Genomic DNA, 23237 nt, shown 5'->3' on the forward strand with positions numbered 1-23237 from the left:
AACCCAAAGCCTGGCCCTGTCAGCAAAGCCCTCTGGCTCTGTGCACAGCTGGATGTAGCAGCTGGCAGAGAGAGAGAACTGGAGCCTCGCCCACCATGGAGAAGTGGACCCCAGGGACCGAGGATTTCCACTCTTGCAGGTGTGGCATGGCAGAAGTTCTAAAGAACAGCTCTCCCCAGGACCAGGTGGAGTGGGGACCAAGAGCAGCATGTCCACCCCAGGCCATGCTCAGACCTGTCTTCTGGCTTCTTGATTTTAATTTGCAAGGGGCATGGAGGAAGAAAAAGCTGGCAGGTAGAGCAGCTCCAGCCACCCTGAGGACACAGGTGCCCCCCAGGTCTGAGGCCAAGCCACTCCCTCACTCTCCCCAGAGAAGAGTAAACGCCCCGCTCCAGGGAACCTGAATTGAGCAGAGAGGTGCCCCATGGCCAGGTGGCTGTGTCTCCCTGAAGAAGGATGGCGGGCAACGTAGGGAGGCCCTGCCCGCTGGCAGAAGTTGAGACCCGGAGGAAGCTCTGGAGAAGTGCCTTGAGTGTTGTTCTAGGGTGGAGGGGGCACCTTGGAACGCACCTGATCACGTGACCATCCTCCCCAAACTTGCAGAAGCAGGACACTTGCTTTTAGGTGAGGTGGCTGAAGAGGCGTGTGGAAGGGAAAGAGGACGGCCCCTCTGTGGGTAGGCCGGGATGCTGCTGGGTGCGGCTTCGTGGAAGCCATGCCAAAGGTGCCACCCTGAGATTTCCTGCAAGAAGAACCTTGCAGAAAAGGGAAATGACTGGAGTTACAGCTGCTGCAGGGCCCCTGGCAGTGGGGACCTACAGAGGCCCTGGAGTTCTTGGTAGACCAGATCCAAGGATGGAGAAGGCAGAACCCATGCTCTGCACCCGAGGGGACCCAGCCAGATGGGAAGGGGCAGCCCCTTCACATCAAATCCAAGAGTCGAGGGCTGGAGGCAAGCACCCAAGAACAGCTGAGAAGCACCCACTTTGTTGAAAACCAAACCTCAGAGCATCTGTGACTCACCATCACTTGGTGACCAGGTGCCAAGGCACTGCTGGTACATTGGCTTGAAAATGGAGGCCAGGATGGGAGTGTGGCGTCAGCACGAGTGAAGACCAGAGGCCCTCCCTGCTCCAGACGAGCAGAGGAAGGTCCCTGCACTGACTCTGGGGGCAGAGTGCGGAGCAGCCCCAGGTGGTCCTGGGGGTGCCCAGGCTCTCTGTTCCCACAGCACAGTGTCTGTCCAGCATCCCTACAGGACTGTGCTGGGATGTGGTCCTTGTGTCCTCTTGTAGCTGGGCAGTATCTGTGACTGCTCAGCTATCTCACTCAGACAACAGGAGGCGAGTGGACTTGGCTTTGAACTCTGAGCCATGTGGTCACTCCCAGCCCCCACTTCCCTGCTGCAGACATTGGCCACGTTCTCACGGCTCTGAGGAACAGGGGTGGCAGTCCCATGCTGTGCCTCACAGAGGCTATCTGTGGCCATACTCAGACAGACTCCCAAGGATCCCTGGGATCCTGGACTCTCCTGGCAGGAGTGCAGCACCCACCACATCAACGGGAGCAGTGCTCCAAGGAGGCTCTACAGCCACCCATGGGGCCAGGGCCCATTCTCTGCAGCCCCCGGAGCCAGCTCAGGACCAGGGTATGAGGCCCACACAGGCAGGGGTGGGGACTGCCCTGCATGGGAGTCCCCAGTCCCTAGCAGAAGCCAGCATTTCTTGTTGCCTTCCCAGGCCCCTGCCAGGGACAGGCCCAGCCTGGGAACAGGAGCTACAGTACTCAAGGATCCTCGGCGTGGCTGGCCACCAGGTGTGCACTCCACCTGCTCCACAGCCCTGGGGTGCTGAGTTGCAGCCTGGGTGGCTGACCCAGGTCACTTTCTCCTCCAGAGGAAGAAGGATGGCCCAACCCTGCCCCAGATCCACTGTGGACACAGAGAGCGGTCTCCGCCTCCCACCCTCTGTTGGCTGGTGCCATGGTGAGGACCTGGGGCAGAGAAGCCGTGGCCCTCAAGCTGCGTTCTGGCTTTTGGCAGCCTGTGGAGCTGGGAAGGAGGCCCTGTCTGAGCCAGGAGACTGGCTATGAAGACTGAAATGCCAAGCCACATACAGGATCCAGACCTCTGGTTCTAGGTGGGGACCGTCCCGAGGCTACAGGGCGTGTGTCTCTGATGCCCCTTGGCTCCAAGCTCCAGCTGGTCTACATGAGTTTTGCCATGGCGCACCTGCTGGGTGTTGGGGGAGGTACAGGAGGCGGGGCTGTACTCTGGGCGATTCCCACCCCACCTGGTCCACCCCACGGGTCTTGCTGAGGCCTTGGGCTGGGCCTCTAAGGGGGGACCAGTGCAAGGCAGGGTCAAGTGCCCTGGGGAGCTGCATCCCTGCTCCCCCTCTCCTCCACCTGCAGTGTCAAGACACACATCTCCTGCTTTCCTGCAGCTTCCCTAACCAGCTTGTCCCCAGGAGGAGTCACACCTGACCCTCCCAGTACAAACAACTCTGATTTTTGCTTATTTCTTACATTTAACGGGAGCCGGCTAGGGGTCTGGCACATTGGATGGGAAACTCCAACCCAGCCAGTTTGGGAGCTTCTTCCTTCAGGCTATCTAAGAATTCTTGGGGACTTCTGCAGACCCCAACCCATGCCCTAGTGGCCCACTCTGTGGTAGGTGCAGCCTCTCTTTCCCTCCCCATCTCTCCAGGGCTGCCTATCTTGGGGTCTCAGCCACAGCCTGTGTCCTTCCTGTGATCATTCTTAGCTGTGGGGGACCTCTCCAAGGCCCCCAAGGGTGGGGGCCCTCACAGCCTCTCCATGACCATCTGCTCCCCTCCCTTGGCTGCCCAGCACCTACCCTCAGAGAAGACAGGATCCATGGGCTCAGGCCTCCACCCTGCAGCCCAGCCGGGCGGTAAGCCACATTCCTCTTCCGTCTCCCCCAGCCCGCGTTTTCCTCTCCTGAGAGTCTTGGTTAGTCGTCCAGGAAGAGCCCAAAGATGCTCCCTTGGGCTGAGGCCTCAGGCTTCAGTTGCCTGTGCCCTGTCCTCAGGTGGGGACTGTAGGGGAGGGCTCTCTCAGCTGCCTTCAGCCTCTGCAGTGCTCCTGCTGCAGGGGATCCTCCCAGCTGGGGCTCAGGGGCCAGGCACTCAGGGAACCCTCAATACAGCCCCAGGGGTAGGGGCCTGAGGTCAGTTTCTTGTTCCAAGGGACTGAGTCAGGTGCTAGGATCCTGCGCTGAGCAGGTGGTGTGGCAAGCCAGGGCAGGGTGTCCCTGCCAGCGCCCAGCCAGTGTGGACCCCAGAGCGTGGAGGGCACTGCTGAATGTGTGAGGGGGCTTGTTCATTCCTCCATGGCGCATAGATGCCCCTCCCCTCCTTAGATAGTGTTTACCCCCCCCCCCTTGCAGGAGGCATTAATTTGTCCAGATTGTACCTGAGAGGTGACGAGATGGGGTTCCAAGCCAGGTGGCTGGCCCAGCCCAGCCCTAGGACCTGAGAGGCTCACTCGGCCCTCAAGGCCAGCCCCCCCACCCCTCGTGGCCACCCACATGTCACCTCTTCTGAGGACATGCCATCCAAAAAAATTTTTAAAAAGCTTCTCCCAGCTCAGATGCCCTCTCAGCAAGGGGAGGAAAGAAAGAAAACAGCTTTATTGGAGGATGAGCATGAAGCCAGGGGAGATGTGCATCCTGAGTGGCCCTGGGGACACTGGAGCCAGAAAGCTTACCTATCCCGCGCTCTCATGATGACCCATGGCTAGTCCTTAAGTCAGGTCGAAAGCACCTGCTACCTGGGATTCCTCCCACATTCTCCTGGTGACGGGGGACCTTTCTGTGTTCACCTCTGTCTCTGCGAGAGGAGGAGTTTTGATGACTCGGAGCCAGGGCCAGGTAAGCACCTACCTGCCACATGACCAGAGGGTGCTCTTCCTGGTGTTCAGGTCCACAGAGGTGGTTCTGGGGCCTGGAGAAAGACATTTTGGGGCCATAAAACGGCAAAAGGCCCCCGTGGTCTCAGAAGGGTTCACATATGCACCCGGCCCTCAGGATCCAGCCCTTCCTCCTGTGGATTTGACCAATGGCAGACAAAGACTCTAGAAAAAACGTTGCTGTGGCCTGTGTGCTGAGCAGCGCGGGCCTTTCTGTTTCTTCATCCCCGGGCAACTCAGCGCAGCAGCCACATGCCAGGGTCGGAGTCTCTGGAGGTGATTTAAGATCCGTGGAGGACGTGTGTGGGTTCTACGCAAATCCTATGCTTTTCCTTAGAGGCCCTTGAGCATCCTGGGCTTTGGTGTTTGTGGGCATTCTGGGAGGCCAGACTTACCCCAGGCCAAAAAGAGTCCCAGAGAAGTCACCTGGCATGAAAAGTTAAGGGGTGCACAAAGGAGAACTGGGATTTCCACCGAGGGATGGCTTTGTTGCCATGAGATGAAGAAAACCTGATGAGTGTTCTAAAGTAAGTGCTCAAGAAAAGGGAGGGAGAAGCCCCCTCCTATCTTTACTGGGAGAATTAAGCTCTCAGTTTCTCACTGTCCTCACAGCGCTCGGTCTGCCTGGCCTCCTCCCACAGGGCTGCCTGCCCTGTTCCTGCCTCTGTAAACCTGAGGGCTGGATCCTCACCATTTGTCAGGCCAGTCACCTCCCTAGCTCTGAATACCTCAGCACCCACCAGTGCCTCAGAGACACCAGAGTCCCCCGAGCGCCTGTCTACATACAGCCCGGAGCCATGCTTGAGTGCCCCTTGGCCAGCCACACCCAGCCACTTCATTCCCATAGGGCTGTGGCCTGAGGATGGCTCCCTGGGGACTCTGTCACCCCTGTCCCGGCAGCAGCTCATCATTCCTCCTGCATCTCTGAGCCTCACTCCCTCTCCCACCTCTGGGCTCCCAAAGGGCCCCTCTGTTTTGCCCTGGGGTCCTGTCGCACCCATGCCTATTGTAGCTCCCAGGCCAGTTTGGGAGTCAGACCTGCATCTGAGTCCTGATTCTGCCACATTCCAGCCCTCTGTGGGGCCTGGACAGCTCCTCCACCCTCCCAAGTCCCTCTTCCACCATCTGGAAAAGGGTCTTATTGATGCCACCCAGTAAGTCACCTAGCTGGTCACCAGCATTGTGCTGGTGAGGCAGAGAAGGACTCCCAGGCAGCATCAACTTCCTGTCCCTTTTGCCTAGCAGATTTCAAGTCCTTCATAAGTAGGGCACCAAGGGAGGGGGCTTCATCCATTCTGGGGTAAAGTCTTGAGCCTCACTTGCTACTGAGAATCTGTGACACTCTTGTGGTCCTACTAGGACATCTTACTTTTCTCTTTGTGCTGGAGGTTGGGCATTTCATCCCAGGTGGTTTTTCGGACTCTGTTGCTCTGGTGAGTCTGGCTAGGGACATGTAAAGCGAGAGGCTTTCATTCATATTGGATGAGCTGGTGGAGAGAGACCCATCACTGTCTCATGAATAATCCACCTGTTCTTGCCCTCCTCAAAGGACACTCTCCTGAAGGATGTTTCCAAAGTCACTGAGCCACCTTGAACTCTCCATAAAGTCCACGTTGCAAACTCACTTAATATTATGAAATCTTGATCTGTGAAGTATCTATGGGATGGAGCCCACAGCTCAGGGACGAACTGAGAAGAGTTTCAGCTATGTCATCAGAGCCCCCAGCAGTGATGCGTTGGATGTCACGCACGTGGATGTGAAGATCGACACATGCTGGATATTCCGGGACCTGGAGGAGAGTGGTGAAGCACAGGGGTGCCTTCCAGAAGAAGTGGCCGGGACCCCAGAGGTGGACACGGGGATGCTCGGGAAGCAGCTGGAATCCTCAGAGCAGAAGCCTGTGGCAGCTGTGAACACGCACGTGATGTCGGAGTCCAGGCTGAGGAGCAGGTGGGTATGCATCGTGGGCTCTTGTGTGTTTGGCAAATCCTGGGGCGTCACAGGCGTGTCACCATGGCACATTGCACCATCCCTCCAGCTGAGGCGTGGTGCACACCCTGCCTGTGTGGGCATCTGCCTCCCTCCTCCTGCCCTCCCTGTGCTCCGCTCTGCAGCTGCATAGGTCCTGCCTTCTCACCTGGGCTTCCATCCCAATCCCGCCAGGGAGAGGCACCTCAAGGGAGTGAGGAAGAGGGGCTGGGGGCTTTTCCTCTCTTCTGCTCTAGCTGCGGCTGCAACAGGTTCTCTGCTCCCTCCGTGGCCCCAACGCTGCTGGGGCCTGACTGGCTCCTGGGCCCCGATCCTTGCTCCCCAGCCCCAGGGGCAGATTGGCTCCAGAGCTGCCAACCTGGGCTGCCTGGCAAGGGTCCGGCCCTCTGACTGTCCCTCATCTTTGCCTCAGGAACTCCACACGGGTTTCTCTCTGGCTGAGCTCCTTGGTGGGGGCCCTTTCCCTAAAGGGGCTGCCATGGCCCTGGGTATGTACATGTGAAGCCAGGTCTTTCTCCAAAGCTCAGGGTTCTGATCACCCATTTCTTCTTCTGTCATGGGAAAAGACCTGTCTCTGAAGAAGAGTCCCAGGAGTTCCCAGAGGGGAGGGGTTCCACTCAGGACTGGGGGACGCTTGGCATACGTGATGGACAAGAACTTCAGCACACACCAGGCTGGCGTGGACAGAGGTTTATTTGGGAAGCAGACACACATTCAAGGAGAATGCGGGCTGTCTCCACAGTGAGAAGCCCCGTCTCGGGCGGGGGCCCCAGTGTCTGTGGAGGAGCCGTAGTCAGGGGCCCAACTGGAGGTGGGCCAGGAGAGGCTGCGGGGGGGACAATTTTGTGCCACTGTAGCCTGTGTGTGCGTTTCCCTCAACCAGGGCGCAGGCCAAGGGCGTGTGGCTGCAGTTACAGCTGCTCCCCAGCACTGCCGCATCTCCGTGGCTCATGGACGCTTCCTTTGAGACTCGGGATACGTTAGTTTCGTTCCCCTCCTTCTCTTCCATTCCTCCTTCCTTCCCTCCCTTCCACACTGGGGACGGAAGCCAGGACTTCACAAGCTAGGCAAGTGCTGTGCTGAAGTGCCCCAGCCTCCTGAGGACTTCTGGACACCCAGCCAGCAGAATGAGGCCACGCCTTCTCAGAAGGGAGCCCAGAGTAGACATGCAGTGCAGCTGTGGCCGGGTCCCTAACCAAGGCTGCCTGGTGCCTTGGCCTGTGGTGGTACTCCACAGTTTTGTTTCTTGCCTTTGTTTCAAGTTATTAATTGTGTATTTAAATATAATTTACTGTTTTTCTTCTGGGTAAACCATTCAAACAAGCTGGACCTGGTGGCGCATACCTCTAATTCCAGCTACTGGGGAGGCTGAGGCAGGAGGATTGCAAGTTTGAGGACATCCTGGACAACTTATCAAAACCCTATCTCAAAATAAACAATAAAAAAGGCCTGGGGGTGTAGCTCAATGGTAGAGCACCCCTAGGCTCAATTCCCAGTGCTTCAAAACACAAAGCCAAAGAATGTTTCACATGAAGACTTTCACAAATGTCCCCCACGTAATCGCCCGTTCACTGCCACCCTGCAGCCTGAAGAACTGGAGGCAGGTGGTCAGCTGGGTCAGTTTTCTTGGGCTGCTGTAACAAAGCACTGCAGGGTGGGGGCTTAGAAAATGACTTCCCCACATTTTCGGAAGCAGCAGTGTGAGGTCAAGGGCTGCTTCTTCCTGCAGCCTCTCTCCTGGGCTTGCAGGTGTGCGGTCGCCGAGGTGTCCCTCTGTGTCTCAATCTCTTTTGATAAGAACATAGTCAGATTGGATTTAATGACGCCACTCTACAACTTCCTTTTAACGTAATTATGGTGGTACAGGCTCTGTCCCCAAATACAGTGGCATTCTGAGGTCCTGGGAGTTAGGACTTTGAAAGGTGAATTTTGAGGAGGACATAACGTCACTCATAACTCTGGTCCTGGGGTTGAGCCCTGGGGAAGACAGGGTGCCAGCCAGAGGCCCTCTCAGTGTAGCCCACGTGAGCTGCATTCACATCTTGGAGGTCACCCACCAGAGGAGGATGGACACAGTTCCTCCACATGAGGGGGACAGCATGAGAGCCCCAGGGACACTGTGGGTGTGGGAGAGGAGACGCCATCCTGGAGAGGGTGTCCTTGACCGTCCCATGGGGGAGAGGGGCTTGTGTCCTCTGGTCTCTTTAAGGACAGGGTGCCCATCTTGCAAAAGAGGGGCAGAGGTACAAAGGCTGGGTGTGTGGCAGGGGTGAGGAGCAACAGCCCTTGCTCTCCCTCCAGGGACCCTCTTGGCCTCCTGGGCCGCAGGTGCCTGGAAGGTATCATCTCCCTCTTTGGATGGAAAAACTGGGGCTGAGGGGACAAAGCTCATCATCCATGGTTTGAAGCATGATTCCAAACTCAGATTTCAGGCCAAATACCTTAGAGGTGTAGTCTAGCTGGGATCAGCAAATAGTTGGCAGCATGCATTGGATTCATTTCCACAAAATAGGATCTTAAAGTATTTATAATAACACAACAGCACTGTTGGAAATTTGAGAAAGAAATCCCTGATCTGTCTTCATGGCGTGAGCACTTTTGTGTAATTGTTTCCAATCTAGATGCCAAGGATGAAGGACAGTGAGGACCTTATTGAGCTCTGGCTTGACATCAGCCACTGTCCGTCCTAGGCAGGTTGAGCCTGGCCAATCCTTAGGACAGTACTGAAAATGAAGCCCTGGTGTTGTTCTCATCCATAGATGGGGAAACCGCAGCTGGTTAGTTAGGTAGCTTACCCAGGCCGCTCCCAGCCATGCAGGGTGGTGGGACTTAGCCAGGCAGTCAGGATGTCCCCTCGGCTGCGATGGGCCAGTGCATTCTGCTGCGTGACAGAACCTTCTAGTTTCATTGCATTCTTTGCAGCACTGTCTACCAATATTTTTAAAAATTTGTTGGTTTAACCAGTGAAAAACATGCCATTGTCCATTTCTTTCATGCCTGAAAACATGAATTTACTGGCCTAGACTCTATATTGCTGTGTGACCTTGACCTGGAACAAGCTACCTTGTAAGTGTCCTGTGGCTGCCATAACAAATGACCATAAACTCGGTGGCTTAAGACAGCACATACTGATTGTCCTTCAGTTCTGGAGGTGAGAAGCTGGAAATGAGCTCAGGTGCATCAAGCTAGGGTGCCAGCAGGGCCCTGCTCCCCCAGAGGCTGTGGGGAAACCGCTCCTTCCTTGCTCATCTTCAAGCCCCCAGTGTAGCTTCTGGGTCACCTAGCTTTCTTCCCTGAAGCCCGCTCTCCCCGTGTCTCCCTCTGACAAGGACATAGTCAGGGCCACCTGGGTAACCAGGGAGGCTCTCCTGTCTCACATGTGTGCCTTGGCCTAATGGCACCTGCAGCCTCTTTTGCACTTCAAGGGTTTTGTCTTGGGTCCCAGGGACCAGGCTTGGGTGAATCTGGGGCTGAGTCATCCTGCCTCAGGGAGACCATCTTCTTCTGCTTGGTTTAGGAATAGGGAGAGGGTCAGAATGCAACATTCTCACGTGTCATGGGGCAGGCTGCCTTTTCTTTCCCCCTCGCTCTCACTGCCTTTCATTAGCAATCAGAAGGCACCAGCCTGACCCTGACTGATTAACTGTTGGGGGGGGGGGGCATTCAGCCCAAAAGGGCCTTGACTATAATCTTCTCCTTAAGGCCCAAGTGCTGGAGTAGGAGAGGAGACTCTTGGACTTATTGTTAATAATGCATCATTTTATTAAACCGTCCAGCAACCATGTGAGCAGGATAGAATTACCTCTATTTTACAGATGAAGTAGGGTCGTGGTGGTGAACACACCCAGTTCAGGGCTGCTGAATGGCAGAACCAGGAGGCAGGGCTGGTCTTCACCCAGGGGAGCAGAGTCTTTCCTGGATGAGGTCAGCAGTGTGAACTCGGTAACGGAGCGAGGATGCAGAGCTTGCTGGCGGAGGCCTCCGTGTGCATGGAGGTTTTCTATCCTAGAAGCCTCCGGCCTCTGCAGTGCCTCTGACAGGAGCGGCCCCCCTGTGGGCCTCACTGTGGGCCCAGGAGCAGCAGCGGGCACTGCAGGGGGAGCTGGTCAGTCAGGTGACTTTCCCTTCCTCTTTCTCTTTAATGTTCTCCCCATCCTGCGGGCATCTCCTTCTACAGACCTGGGGTCAGGCTCACTCCCAGGCCCGGTGCTGCTTTGCTGGTGACACAGCCTCCAGATGACCTAAAGCCGCTGCATGGCTCAGCTGCTCCTGTTGGTTAAGCTGCTTCCTGCTTCTCACTTAGAAGTGGACATTATACAGAGATGGATTTTCTTTTATTCCAGAGCTTTTTCTGAATGTCGATCATTCCCTAGAAAGACTCATAAGAACGTGGCTTGGATGCAAGCAACACACACAGGCCTGAAAGCATGAAATTACTAGATGGCCTAGACTTTATAATGCTGTGTGACCTTAAACAAGCTATCTGATCCCTCTGAGCCTCAGTTTCCCCATGTGTGAAGTCAGGGGAACATTATCCCCTTCAGGCTGTTCATGTTGGGAGGATGAATTGAAGCCACCCAGATAAACTCCTGCCAGTCACTTTTGGTATCTCCCACTATGGGGTGAGAGTCCTGATGGAGGGTACTTCACTATTCAAATGATGTCTTTCAAGTATTGTAGGTAGTCCTAAACAAGGTGTGTATGAAAGATTTAAATGTGTAATTTTGTTAGAACATCAAATTGGCCAATGACAAGGAAACTAAGGTGTCCGTGGAGACTTAGGCTGAGCTGCTCCACGCTGAGCGGGTACCTCCTGCTTCCAATGCCACAGGATTCAGGCACTGGAGGTGTCACAGAGGAAGCTGCTCCGGGAGGTGGACCGGCTGCGTGCCTGCGTGGTCCAGGAAAGAAGCACCTCACTGTGGGCCCAGGAGCAGCTGCGGGCACTGCAGGAGGAGCTGGTCAGCCAGGTGAGTTTCTCTTCCTCTTTCTGATGCTTGTTCCAGCCAAGCCGAGGGAACGCAGGTGGAAATACCAACAAGCATGCGTGTGCAAGGGGTGTGTTGTTTTGCATATTTTTTGATTCATACCAATGTGAATGTATCAAGGGCAGGTGAACCAGGTGTTCTCAGTGAGAAGCCATCAGGAAAGTGGAGAGGCACTGGTGCAGCCACTAACAGAGCTAAGTGGGGGTGGGAAGGTAAGGAGTCTTCTAAGCACACTGGGTCCTCGAAGAGCCAGGGAGACCTCCGCCCAGAGGAGGGTCGCCCTGTACTCTGGCCCTTAGGGGCAGAGTGGAGCCTCTTCTCCTTGGTTCAGAACACCAGCCCAGGGGAGTTTCTACTGTAAGGGACAGGAAAGTTGTGGGGGACCCCACCACCTGGGGTGTGATTTCTCTCTGAAAAGTACTATAATGGGGTCTTTGAGCTATGCCCCCTGGACATTAGGACCCCTGGCACAGCCCTGTAGTCCAGATGTGCACAGTGTGATGAGTGACAGAGGCCCGTGGGGAGCAGGATTGGAGGAACCCATGGTTTCCTCAGGAGGATGCTAAGCCCTTTCCCACCATGTCCCTTATTTACTGCTATCTCATGTGGTATGCATGTGCCGAGGACAGACCTGTCACAAAACCCCATGTCCAGATGAGAGGCAGAAGTTCAGGGCGATTCCCAGGAACCATTTGCATACAAAGAGGCCTCATTTCTGTAGTGACCTGCAGTCACTGTGAAGCTGTCAAAGGCTCACCCACTCAGGCCATGGAGCCCTGTCCACGCAACACCAGGCAACCCTGATTACAGAATTCCCACCCTCAGGAACTCCAGTTTTTACGTAGCCTCTCACCCCTGCCCCAGGTGTTCTCTTCCCGTTTCCATCTTCTGGCTTAGGCTGCCAGCTCTTCCACCCCTTTGCTTGGATTCATTCTTGAAATCAGGAAAGGACTCTCAGTATGCAAGGTGGCTGCACCCCAGTCCATCTCGCAGCATTGGGTGGGGCAGAGGGGAGGTGCAAGGACAGACAGGCATGTTCTCTGTACAAGCAAGAGGTGGGAAGGAGAAGGAGCAGAACTAGAGTCAGGTAGGGGGCTGACGGTGTGTTCCAGGCCTGGCTGCCGCATCTTAGCTGTGTGATATTAAGCAAATCAATCTGAGTGTCCCATGGGGCTAGTGACAGTCCCACTAGGTGAGCATTTACAACAAGGAACAGTAGCTGTGGCATGGTGGTTTGGGGCCAGCTGACCCTGGCTGGACCAGGCATGGGCCAGTTTGGGTGTTGGGAGATGGGGAGCTCAGGGTGGTTCTGGGGTGGACGTGTGGACACCCAAGTGCTCTGGCAACAGCTGTTTGCAAGGTGCTGTGGGGGTGTCCCGCCCGGAACAGTTCCCGCTGAACAGTTTTAGCCTCCCTCCAGAGGCACCTGCCCCTCTAGCCCCTTCTCTTGGAATGACTTGGGGAGCTCTCAGGGGTGCAGGACCCAGATTAGGATGGCGTTCGCTTGACCAAAAAATTCAGTAATTGAGATAATATTTTGACGCATTATTTTAATGCAAGGAATTAATGCGAAAACAAAAAAGAAAAAAGAACGCTTCATTGTGCATAAAATATGGAAAATCCTTGCCCAGGCAGGATCAAGGGTGAGCAATGGTCATCTTGGGGCTTCTTGACGCCTCATCATCGCCAACTTACAGGTCCGACAAGAGGAGAGTGTTGCTTGGCGGCAGCGGCAGCAGCTGCGACGGCTGAGGGGGCAGCTGCAGCGCAGGGATGAGGCGCTAGGGCTGCAGGCTGCGGCCCTGGAGCATTGCCGGAGGATCCAGCGGTGCCAACTGGGTCTGGTGCGGGATCAGGAGCGCGTCCTGCGGGCGCAGGTGCAGCGGTTGGAGAGGGATGTGCGGCACCTCTGTCGCGCCGCGGGCCTCCTGCTGGCTCAGCGGGGCACTGAGGCCCCCGCGCCAGTCTCGGGCAAGCCCAGGCTGCAGGTCCCCGCCGATCCCCGCGAAGCCCCAGAGGCAGCCGCGGAGCTGCGCGCCCTGCAGCAGAGGGCAGAGTTAAGCGAGCGTGAGCGGGAAGAGGCGGTCCGTCGGCTGCGGGAACAGCGCACCACCGAGCGCCTGCTCCGCGGGCAGCTGGAGGAGCTGCGCTGCTGCATCTACGGGCTGCAGCTGTCCGAGATTGGCCTGCAGGGCCACGTGGAGGGGCTCGCCCAGCAAAACCAGAGCCTGCGGGAGGAGCTGGGAGCCCAGGCCCCCGCTGGTGGCTGTAGCCTGGTAAGTGGGCACAACGCAGGGCCGGACTGATTGTTCTGTTTCCTCAGACTTTCCCGTACAGGCACTTGGTCAAGGCACTGACCCATTCATTCCCCGGTGTCTGCTGAACACACCTGTCCAAACCAGCCAGCCCGGCTGTCCATCCATCCTTCACTCTTTCCATTCACTTACTTGCCTCCACCCACAGACCTCACCCACCCATCCATCACCACGTTTGCCTCACCACCCACCTGTGTGCCTGCTTGTCTCTCTGTCACCATCCACCCACTCTGGCCCGTGGCCATTCATCCTGCACCATCTTCCCGACTGTCCTGCCTCTGCCTAGCTATCCTTCCACCCATCCACACAGCTGCCCACCCACTCACTGGCCAGTTGCTGGTTTATGCATCTTTCCAGTCCATTGAGCTACTGTGGGGGGACACCATGGGCAGGTGGCTGATAGGTGTTACCCAGAACAACGACTCCTCAGTTCTGGAGGCTGGGGAGAGCAAGGTCCAGGTGCCACAGGTTCAGCGTCAGGTTCCTGGTCCAGAGATGGCATCTTCCACACATCCTCACATGGTGGGAGGGGTGTGGCTCTGTGGGGTCTCCATGACCTAATTGCCTCCCAGCACCATCAACGTGGTGATCTCAACATTCGACTTTTGGAGTGAAACCGTCTTCAGGCCCCAGCAGCAACCCCCTGAGTGTCCACCGTGCACCCTCATTTCCATGTTCTCTCGCCACCTTCTTGTCCATCTGTCCACTCATCCAGCTGCTTGCCAGGCCAGTGGCCTGCCACTCTGCACCCCTCCTGGTCTCTTCCCCCATCCATTCACCTATTCTTCCAGCATTTAATAGGTCCGTGCTGTGTGAGGCCCCGCACACGAAGAGGTCCCTGCCATGTAGCACTATGTCACTCTCATGTGCTCTTAGTCTCTCCTGACCCAGTCCTTCCCCCCAAGCCAATCACCCCTCCTTCTTTTATTCCAGAATTAAGGTGACAATGGTTCCTGGTGGCAGCTCTGTATGAACATTCCTTTTCCCCTTCCTAGACTGTGAGCTCCTCGAGGGCAGAGTCCGGGTTTGCTGGTCTTTGTGACCCCAGCAACAGCACGCAGGAGGCCCCAGGACAAAGCACATGGGGTTGGGTCTCTTTCCAGTTCTCCTGACTCGCTGTGCGACCTTGGGCAAGCTTCTTAAGCTCAGGAGGGCAGGCTGGACACTTGTTTATTCATTTGAGTGACGGAAAAATGAATACATACCTTCCATGTCCTTCTGGGCTGCGACAACCACTGGGCATTCTCAAAGGCCCTCCTTTCTTTCCTGCTCAGGAGAACGGGGCAGGAAGTCTTAGGATCCTTGTTCTGAGAATGAGGAAGCCCAGGCTCAGAGAAGTAGCATCTGTCTCACCTGTTGCCATGCAGCTACTAAGGGATAGAACTGGAATTGGATTCAAATCTGACTGAGCTCAAAGTGCATGGCTCCTCCTGCACCAGCCGCCTCCCTGGGAAGGAAGCCTTAGCTCTGCTCCCTCTAAAGGTCTGGCCCCCTTCTCCAGCAGGTCAGTGTGCACAACCTTAGCTCTAGGAGGGTTGCTCATTAAAAAACCAAATGTATCTTTTCACGGAAACCTGAAGTTCTCTGTGTTTCTTCTGGACGGTGACGTGTACCTTGCCCAGTTCACTTGTCATGCTGTGGTCTGTGGTCATAGTCTGTCTTCTCAGCACTTCATCTTCCTCTTGTTCCTCATGTACATTTCCTGCTCATTCTTCCCTGTTATGCTTATCAGATGAAAGAAAAAGTGTGCATTTAACATTGGACCTGGCTGTTTGGAAAATAAATCATGCAAAGATGGAAATTGTCATTTAGAATCTTTCTGTAATTTTCATGACTTAGGCATTGGCTTATGTCCTTACTCCCCCTCCCTCCATTCATCCTGTACACAGTGACTTGCTGTTTCTTCCAAGTAGTTCATTGAGAGAAAGTGGTACCTGAATACTTAGCAGGTATCTGTTCATGATTTGTCCATTTGGGGGTCTCTCCTTTAATCCTGAGCAGGGCTTTGTGGGCCAGGGGCTTTCCCCCACTACCTAGAGGGAGAAATAGGCCTGGGGTAGGTAAGTGACTTGGCCACAGGCTCCAGCAACTAAGCCTCATGGTCAGCAGGGAGCAGGGCCAGCCCAGAGCGGGACTCCAGCTGCTGCCAGAGCTTGTCCTCGAGGGCCTTGGGAGAGCCTCACTGGCTAGACTGGCTCAGTTCTCTGCCATCCTCTCACGAGCCCCTTGCCAGCGTGATCTTCTCCATGTTCCACACTTTCTCCTTGGAATGTCCTGATGCCTCAGGGGGGTGCACTGGAGGCTGGGTGCAAAGTCCAGAGTCTCTTGAAAATTCCTTGAGCTGCCCCTAAGGTGCAGCCGGCCAGGCCTGTGTGTGCACTGCAGAAGCCTGTCACCAGCCGAGCAGCAGAGGGAGCAGGGCTGCTGGGTGGGAGCTCCTGGAAATCAAGCTCTGCAGTGAGCGAGATGCCCCTGAGGCAGATGGGAACCCCAGAGCAGGGGCAGTGGGGATTCAGTGCAGCCTCGGCTCCTGGGGCCAGTTTCCAAGCTTCCTGGCCTCAGTTCTCCTAGTGAGTGGGTCAAATGCCACATTCCCTGGAGTGGTGCTCAGGTTGCATCCGGGAGGGTCAGGGAAAGCTCTTAGCCGAGTGCCCAGCACACAGCGAGCGATCTGTCCAGTTTCAGCACCCATCGTCCACACCATGCTCAGCCCGCCTCCGCCTGGTTGGTGCTCCCCTGCGGGCCGTGGGCTGGGACTACCTGACTGCCCACCTTGCGGAACTCTTGGCTTTTTATTTGCTTTCCCCGAGGGCTGTTCCTTGACAGGAGGTCAGATGCGAGTGTGATCTCTCTGTGGATCTACTGGAGGCTGGTGGAAGAGCAGGTGACAGGCCCTGGGGAGCACGGGCCTCTGGCCACCAGCTCCCACGTCACAGCAGCCTGTGCATGGACAAAGGGACAGAGAAAGCAGATGTGGCTTTCAGGGAAGAGCCACCTGGTTGTTGGAGCTGGGAGGTCAGACAGGGAGGGCACTGGCCACCTGTCTCTCACTTCATCCTCAGGTGCCCCTGCCAGGCAGGGGTTCCCACGCCCTCTTCACAGACAGGTCCTGCCCACACTGACTCGGCTGAGGGGTGAGGGCCTGGGTTTAATTCCAGTCCCTGCCTTTCCCTTCGCATCCACCAGCCTCCCCACGGGGGCTTTTCCCAGAGGCAGCTTTTCCTGCTCCTGTGACTGAGAACAGCCCTCCGCACGGGTGGGGGTGGCTCTGGCTGCAGGTCTGGCTTACAAGACCACTGGGAGGAAGAGAAGCAGGAGGAAGGCCTGGGACAGCAGGGCATGGCCAGGAGGCCAGCAAGAGGCCCCAGAGGGCCCCGGGGCAGGCGAGGCACCCCTGCCGGGTGGGGCTGCTGCTGCAGGTGGGGATTAGGTCACTGGGCTCCCCTGGGAAACCGTCAAGGCCTAGCGTGTCAGTTTCCAGGGGCTGCCATTACAGAGCTCCTCAGGTGGCTGGAGCAACAGGGCTGTGCTCCCTCCCGAGGCTCAGGGCACAGTCTGCTCCTCATGACCTCTCTCCTGGGGGCAGGTGGGCACCCTTCAGCCCAGATGGTCCCTGCAGGCTCTGCTCTGTGTTCCCACAGCCCGTCCCCCTGCGTCTGACTTCTCATGTCTCTTAAGGAACAGTCCCGGTTAGGTCAGGGTCCAGCCTACTCCAGTGTCACTCCACCTTAACCTGATGACATCTGCAAGGACTCCACTTCCAAATAAGGTCTCTTGCTGGGTGTGGTAGCTCACACCTGTCATCCCAGCGGCTCGGGAGGCTGAGGCAGGAGGATCACGAGTTCAAAGCCAGCCTCAGCAATGATGAGGCACTAAGCAACTCAGTGAGGCCCTGTCTCTAAATAAAGTATAAAGAGGGCTGGGATGTGGGTCAGTGGTTAAGCACCCTTGGGTTCAATCCCTGGTACCAACAAAAACAAAAAACAAAACCACAAAACCCAATAAGGTCGCTTTCGTAGGCAGAGGGATGGGACTTCACTCTAGTGCTATTTCATCACTGTGTGGCTGGTGATGACTCTGGTTTCCTGCCCTCCTCCTCCTGACCCAGGTGCCTCTCCACCCCCCATGGTCCTCATGCCCACACTGCCATGCTGGACAGGGTGCCAGGGCATTTGCCAAGTGAGCGTGGGTGGTTGGGCGGGGCGCTCCTTTGCCCCAAAACTCTTTCTCCCAGGGCAGGCGCTGCCCTGTGTTCCTGTTAGTCCCCAGGGCGAGCTCGGACCTGGCACAGGAAGGGGCCAGGAATAATCACTAAGAGCAAGGCGGGAGGAAGGAAGAGGCTCAGCCCTGCTCAGTCCTGTGGCTGAAAACAGATCTGGCCTCTCTGGGCTTATTTACCACAGTGTCATTTGGCCACCTGTCTGCCCTGTGGGTTTCTGCTGGATGACACAGGTGGCACTGGCTGTCTCCCTGTGATGTTGGCAGAGAGCCCTTTGAAGATGGGCACAGGCAGAGTGAGAGGCGGGTCACGTTCAGCATCAGAAGTGGTTGGGCCATCCAGGATTCCAAAGTCTAGCTCTCCAAAACGGTGGCCCATGACAAATGACAGCAGGAGAGTTTCAGCTGGCCCAGGGCTTGCCTGGCTGTCTGTGTTTATCTGTTTTGTCATGGCTTGAGTGACATTTCCTGGAGTGCTTGTCTCACTTCTGGAGGAGGTGGCTCTCATGTCCCTTGCTGATGGGAGGACGCAGCCCCAGGTGGCCAACTTCTTGCTACAGCCAGGTGGTGACAGGTCCCAAGTGCCTCTGCCTGGCAGGGCTCTGTTGGCAGAGGCTGAGTGGACCCAGGCTGGGTCCTGTAGCCTTCCGGCCTTGTGGGTGACAAGTCACCTCACCTCTTAGTTCTGATGACCTCGAGGACAGAAAGATCTCAGACGTGTCACTCAGAGTAGCAGGCATGAGCTTATTAGAAGGGATGGGAAAGGGGAAAAGGGGACACTCTCAAGGGAGACAGTGGGTCCTCTCAGAGAGGAGAGGGACAGCAGGGGTGCCTCCTTTATTGGGGTCCCAGGGAAGTTTCCAGAGAGTCCTGCCCAGGTCCACCTCCTGACTCTTGACTGATAGCAATGACATCAGACTTTCAAGTGCCCACTGCCATGACCTCTCTAGGTCACTTTGGCCCATGCTGACCGGTTGTAATTGGAACCTTTCTTACAGGGTTATGTTGGCCATTACCCTTGGTTTACTCAGCTTTCTTGCTGTTGTGACTGAAAGAACAACTGAGAGGAGGAAGCGTTTATTAGCGGGCTCACAGCGACAGAGGTCTCAGTCCATGGACAGCAGGCTCCACTCCTCAGGGCTCGGGGGAGGCTGGACATCACAGCAGAAAAGTGTGGCAGAGGGAAGTGGCTCACATGGTGATCAGAGGACAGAGAGAGAGATCCACTGGGCAGATACCAAATACATGCCCCAAAGCCACACCCACCATGACCCACCTCCTCCAGCCACAGCCCACCTGCCTTCAGTTACCACTCGATTAAGTGCTGATTGGTTTAAGACTCTCGTAACCCATCATTTTTTTCTCCTTTGAACCTTCTTTCATTGTCTCACACATGAGCTTTTGGAGGACACCTCACCTCCAAACCATAACACTCCTTAGCTCCCTGAGTTCTGGGACAGGTCTGTGTGAGGGTCACGGAAGCCCTCCCCTGCAGGGCAGCTTGGGTTCTTCCCATGAGCAGTTCAGACCTGCTTTTCTCCTGCAGATGACGGGGAGTCTGCTGGGGTTGTGGTGTGTCCGTGCACTTAAGCCAGGCAGGGCTGCAGGCAAATTGAAAGCACGTGGGGGTCGGCACAGTGGGACCATCTTGTGGCCCCTCGACCTTCTGTTCCCACTGCTGACCTGCCTGTCCCCATCTCCACAGAGTGGTCATTCAGCTCTGGATCCCAGGTCCTGGCCACATGTGAAAGGCTTGCTGAACCAGCGACTCTACAAGTGAGCGAGGGGGGAGTGTTTGCTTCACTGCCTGGGGGGAACCTTCCCGCCGAGTGGCGACGCTGGGAAGTCACACATAGAAACTGGAAAACAAGGGACCTCGTTGTGCAGATGAGGAAACCCAGGCAGGAGATAAAGTCACTTGCTGAGGAACTGGAAGAAGCAGGATCTGAAAGGGACGTAGCCCTTGCCCCTGTCTGTTGTTGGACGTGCTCAGGGAGCCCTGGAGTGAGTTATCGGGAGGACAGTCATTAGGAGAACGTGCTGTTTGCTTCATATGTACAAAGCACTTTCCTGAAAAGGAGCCCTTGGGTGCTGTGAGGCAGCTGGGGCAGGCATTAGTGTCCCGGTCCCCAACCCATAATCTAGAGGAGTCCCTGATTTGCCAGGTGTCACACAGTGAAAACTTTTTCCAGCATGTTGCTTGGAGCCCAGGTCCCCCAAAGAATGGACCACTTCAAGGACATTCCCAGTCTTGGGAGGAGCCTGGGGAGGGGGCTTCTGTTCAGGGTCCCAGGTGAAGGGGCCTGGCCAGGAGCGTGCGGCCTACCTGCAAGTGTGTATGAATGCTTGCTTGTGAGGACATGGTGGCAGCTACTGTCACACAACCCAGGTCTGGCTCACCTCATGGGAAACCCCATGCCACAGACAGGATGTGGGGAGAGGGAGGCTGGTCCAGTGGCCCAGGGCTGGAGAGGTGGGCACTCTGCTCTCAGAGGGGACAGACATGGGACCAACGAGAGCGGGAGCTAGGTCGGCTGATAAAGGGGAGGAGGGCCATGTCTTTTCTGGAGCTGGGCAGCAGTCGTCCAGGGACTCGGGGCCACCCCCTTTCCCTCCTTTCATGGTCTAGCATTTCTGCTTGCGGCGACTGGCAGTTGTCCTTGTCCTTGAATGGGGAGAGAGAGCCTGGGCAAATCTGTCCAGGTCAAGGTGACCCTGGATCCTGGTTCCAGACAACGTCTCTCCAGTGATCATATGGCCCATGCAGAACTGAGCAGAATCTGTCCCCAAGGTTCAGGACACCACGGAGACGAGCACAACCTGAAGACAGAGGCGCCAACCAACTTCCTCTTGTTCCGGTCACCCTGTTGGATGTCTGCAGGCCCAAGTGAAGAGTCTCTGTTTGGGTGACAGTGGCCTCAGGTCCCTGAAGAATAACCCATGGCCTCCACAGCAGAGGTGACAGAGGTGTCCTCTACAGCAAGCTAATGGGAGACAATGGATTGTCCACTGTGTGACCTCTCAGATTAGCAACTTTTAAGTCAGCTAAAAGCAAGTGACGCTGGAGGGGCTGTTGGGGCTTTTCCTGGGAACACGGGCATGTCCCAGCACAGTGCCAGGCACGGGGGCTGGGAGCTGAGCTGATCAGGGACCTGCTCTTCAAAAAAACATGGAGCGGCAGATGCACACGCCAGCGTGAGCATTTGTGTGGCCAGGCTGCTGCAGCCGAGGATGGCCGGGGGCAGTGCAGGCCCAAGGGTCACAGAGAGGCTCTGCAGAGATGCAAAATCAGCCTGTTTAAAATGCCCAGTTGTCCGCTGTCATCCTGGAGGTGAGAGCCCACCTGGTCCCTGCGCTCCTGGTGCTCCCTCCTGTCTCTCCGCCTCTGCGCTGTGTGTAGAGCGACCCCTGGTGGCAGCCGCCACACCCGTCTTTTCACAGTTTGGGAATGGCAGGCAGCCACTTGCACCTGGGCAGGAGGCGTCGGCCACTCACTGGAGCAGCAGGCAAGGGCTCCAAGAGGCAGCGCCAACAGTGCGAGACAGACAGCGAAGCCACCCTTTGTAAACCACATGAAAGGGGGTAATGGACAGTGAGCTCACGAGAATTGTTACTGTTTTAAAAATAAATGCAAATAAGCAAAACCTTGAGACTCCATTTTCTTTTATGCTTTTGCCAAATGTTAAAGGCACCTGCTGCTGCACAGGGCGTGAGCCACTGCGGGCACAGATGGGCAGAGCCTCTTGGGAAGGCTGTCAATCAAGGAGCACTCCACACCTGTGCCCGAGGCTCGCGCTCCCAACTCACAAGCCTGTCTGCAAAGGGGGTGCAGAGGGCGTGAGGAGCGGCTATGGCGATGTCCTTCCCAGCGCTGTTTATAGGTGGCAAAAACTGGGGACAGCCTAGACGGAGCTGCTGGGTAATGCCAGGCAGTCCGGACAGCAGAGTCTCAGGGAAGCCACCCAGGACCACACCCCGGAACTCGGGGAGAAACGATCCTTCTGGGACTTTTGATGAAAAATGCAGAAAACCAAAAATTATATTTTGAATAAATAGAATTTTAAGCTGTCTGTGCATAGGGAATGTCTCCACCTAGCGTCTGGAAGGGTGCCTTCCAACACATGAATGTTTGTGTCCAGATATCTTTGTATTCCTTGGTTTCTTCTTTTTGCTTATCTTTCAAAAAATTTCATATTAAGGATAAAATAAGATAAAGTTACAGACAAGTGTTTCCTCTGTGTTGAAAGCAGGAAGGCTGACAGGCTGATCAGTGCAGTGCAGGAGAGGAAAGTCCAGGGGCAAGCTCTGCTCTCTCTCCCATTGACTTGCTGTGTGATTTTGGACAAGTTGCTCTCCCTCTCTGTGTGTTGACTTCATCATTTATGAAATGAAAGGGGTAAGCTAGACAGTGGATAACTTCAGTATGCACTCTTCTGACCCTCTGGATGATCCCCCAAGGGAGGGATATGTGTGCATTTATCCCTGCTGTGTCCCCAGCTCTAAAACATGGCCTGCCTGGTAGCTGGTGATCAGTGAGCATTTGTTGGATTGAACTGGAGCCACCTGGTATTGTAGCACAATCCAAGCAGGACTGGCCGTGAGCACAACGGTCCCCATGTCCACCTTCTTGAGATGGGACCTGTGATCTCTGACTCCCTCCTTCCCTTCAGCCCCTCTCCTCCTCCTTCTCACTTGGAGTCTGTCTCTTCCTCTCTCCACCCCGCCCCTTCTCTCTCTCCTGCTTCTCATCCACTTTCTTTCCTGCATTCTCTCTCTTTAATGATGGCCTTAAGGTTTGCATAAGAGCATTTAAGACAAGTGGGAGCCCAGTGGATAGAGACAGTGGGGGATGGGCTGGGGCTGGGGCTCAGCGGTGGAGCGCGAGGCCCTGGGCTCCATCCTCAGCGTAAAGATAAATAAAGGTATTGTGTCCACCTACGACTAAAAATTAAATATTAAAAAATGAGACAGACGGTGAGGGACAATTGCAGGCCCACCCGTTGGGACACAGGCTGGTGCCCCCGGTCCAGCTCCCGGTACTGGTTTCCACAGTTGGGATCGAGATTCCAGCTGGTTCTGCTGAGAGTCCTCGGGACATGCCACGATGTGGCCAGGGTCAAGGTCCCTGGGTTTTTAGCAGACAAGGGCCTGAGCATCCTGTGACCCAGAAGAATAAGCGTCACAGGCTGAAGCGAGGGAGAGGCCATGAGGAGGATCATGGGGGCTTCAGTTTGGGGAGGGAAGGGAGGCTAGAGGAAGCCTCATTGAGGGTCTGGCTGGAAGTTTAGGAGAGGCTGAGCCCCTTCCCACCGAGTCCCTTATTTACTGCTGTTTCATGTGACACGGGAGACCCGTCACAAAGCCAGTTTGCAGAGGAGGGGCAGGATTCAGAGTGGCAGGCCTGCCAGGGCCCCTGGGTCCCACTCGGCCCCAGCCCTGACCTCTGACCCTCAGCCTCTGCTAGAGCACAGGTGGGCTGGCGCGGGGTGGGCAGGAGGCCACAAAGGGGCTTTTCGCAGTGCAGGGGAGGAGACCAGTGGGCTGGAGACCCAGTGTCCTTGTCAGTCCCGGGCTCAGAAGCCGGGTGGGGCGGAAAGGCAGGACTGAGCGGGGACAGGGCAGGTTTGCCCAGCAGGCGGCAGGCCGGCCCTGCCAGCAGAGCCGCAAACCAGGGGAGATTGAGGACCCACTGGGCAGGCCAGGAGGCTGCTCTGAGAAGGGCCAGGGTGCAGAGGTCAGGGGACCCACAGGACACGGGTGACCAGGACAGCCGTGACAGCCCTGGGGACCTCCTGC

The 23237-nt window shown here is 56.1% G+C and overlaps 1 protein-coding gene across 1 annotated transcript in view; it reads left to right on the forward strand.

Annotated features, from left to right (window-relative positions):
• The first annotated feature begins 29 nt into the window (after positions 1-29).
• The window catches only part of C7H4orf50 (chromosome 7 C4orf50 homolog), a 52561-nt gene continuing 29353 nt past the window's right edge, over positions 30-23237 (forward strand). Inside the window, exons 1-4 of the mRNA XM_034636020.2 lie at positions 30-2138; positions 5480-5881; positions 10752-10890; positions 12606-13184. Of these exons, the coding sequence (XP_034491911.2) occupies positions 5595-5881; positions 10752-10890; positions 12606-13184 (1005 nt within the window). The 5' untranslated portion in view covers positions 30-2138; positions 5480-5594. The remainder of the gene's footprint in view (positions 2139-5479; positions 5882-10751; positions 10891-12605; positions 13185-23237) is intronic.

This window comes from Marmota flaviventris, chromosome 7, assembly GCF_047511675.1.
Source record: "Marmota flaviventris isolate mMarFla1 chromosome 7, mMarFla1.hap1, whole genome shotgun sequence".
Lineage (NCBI taxonomy): Eukaryota > Metazoa > Chordata > Mammalia > Rodentia > Sciuridae > Marmota > Marmota flaviventris.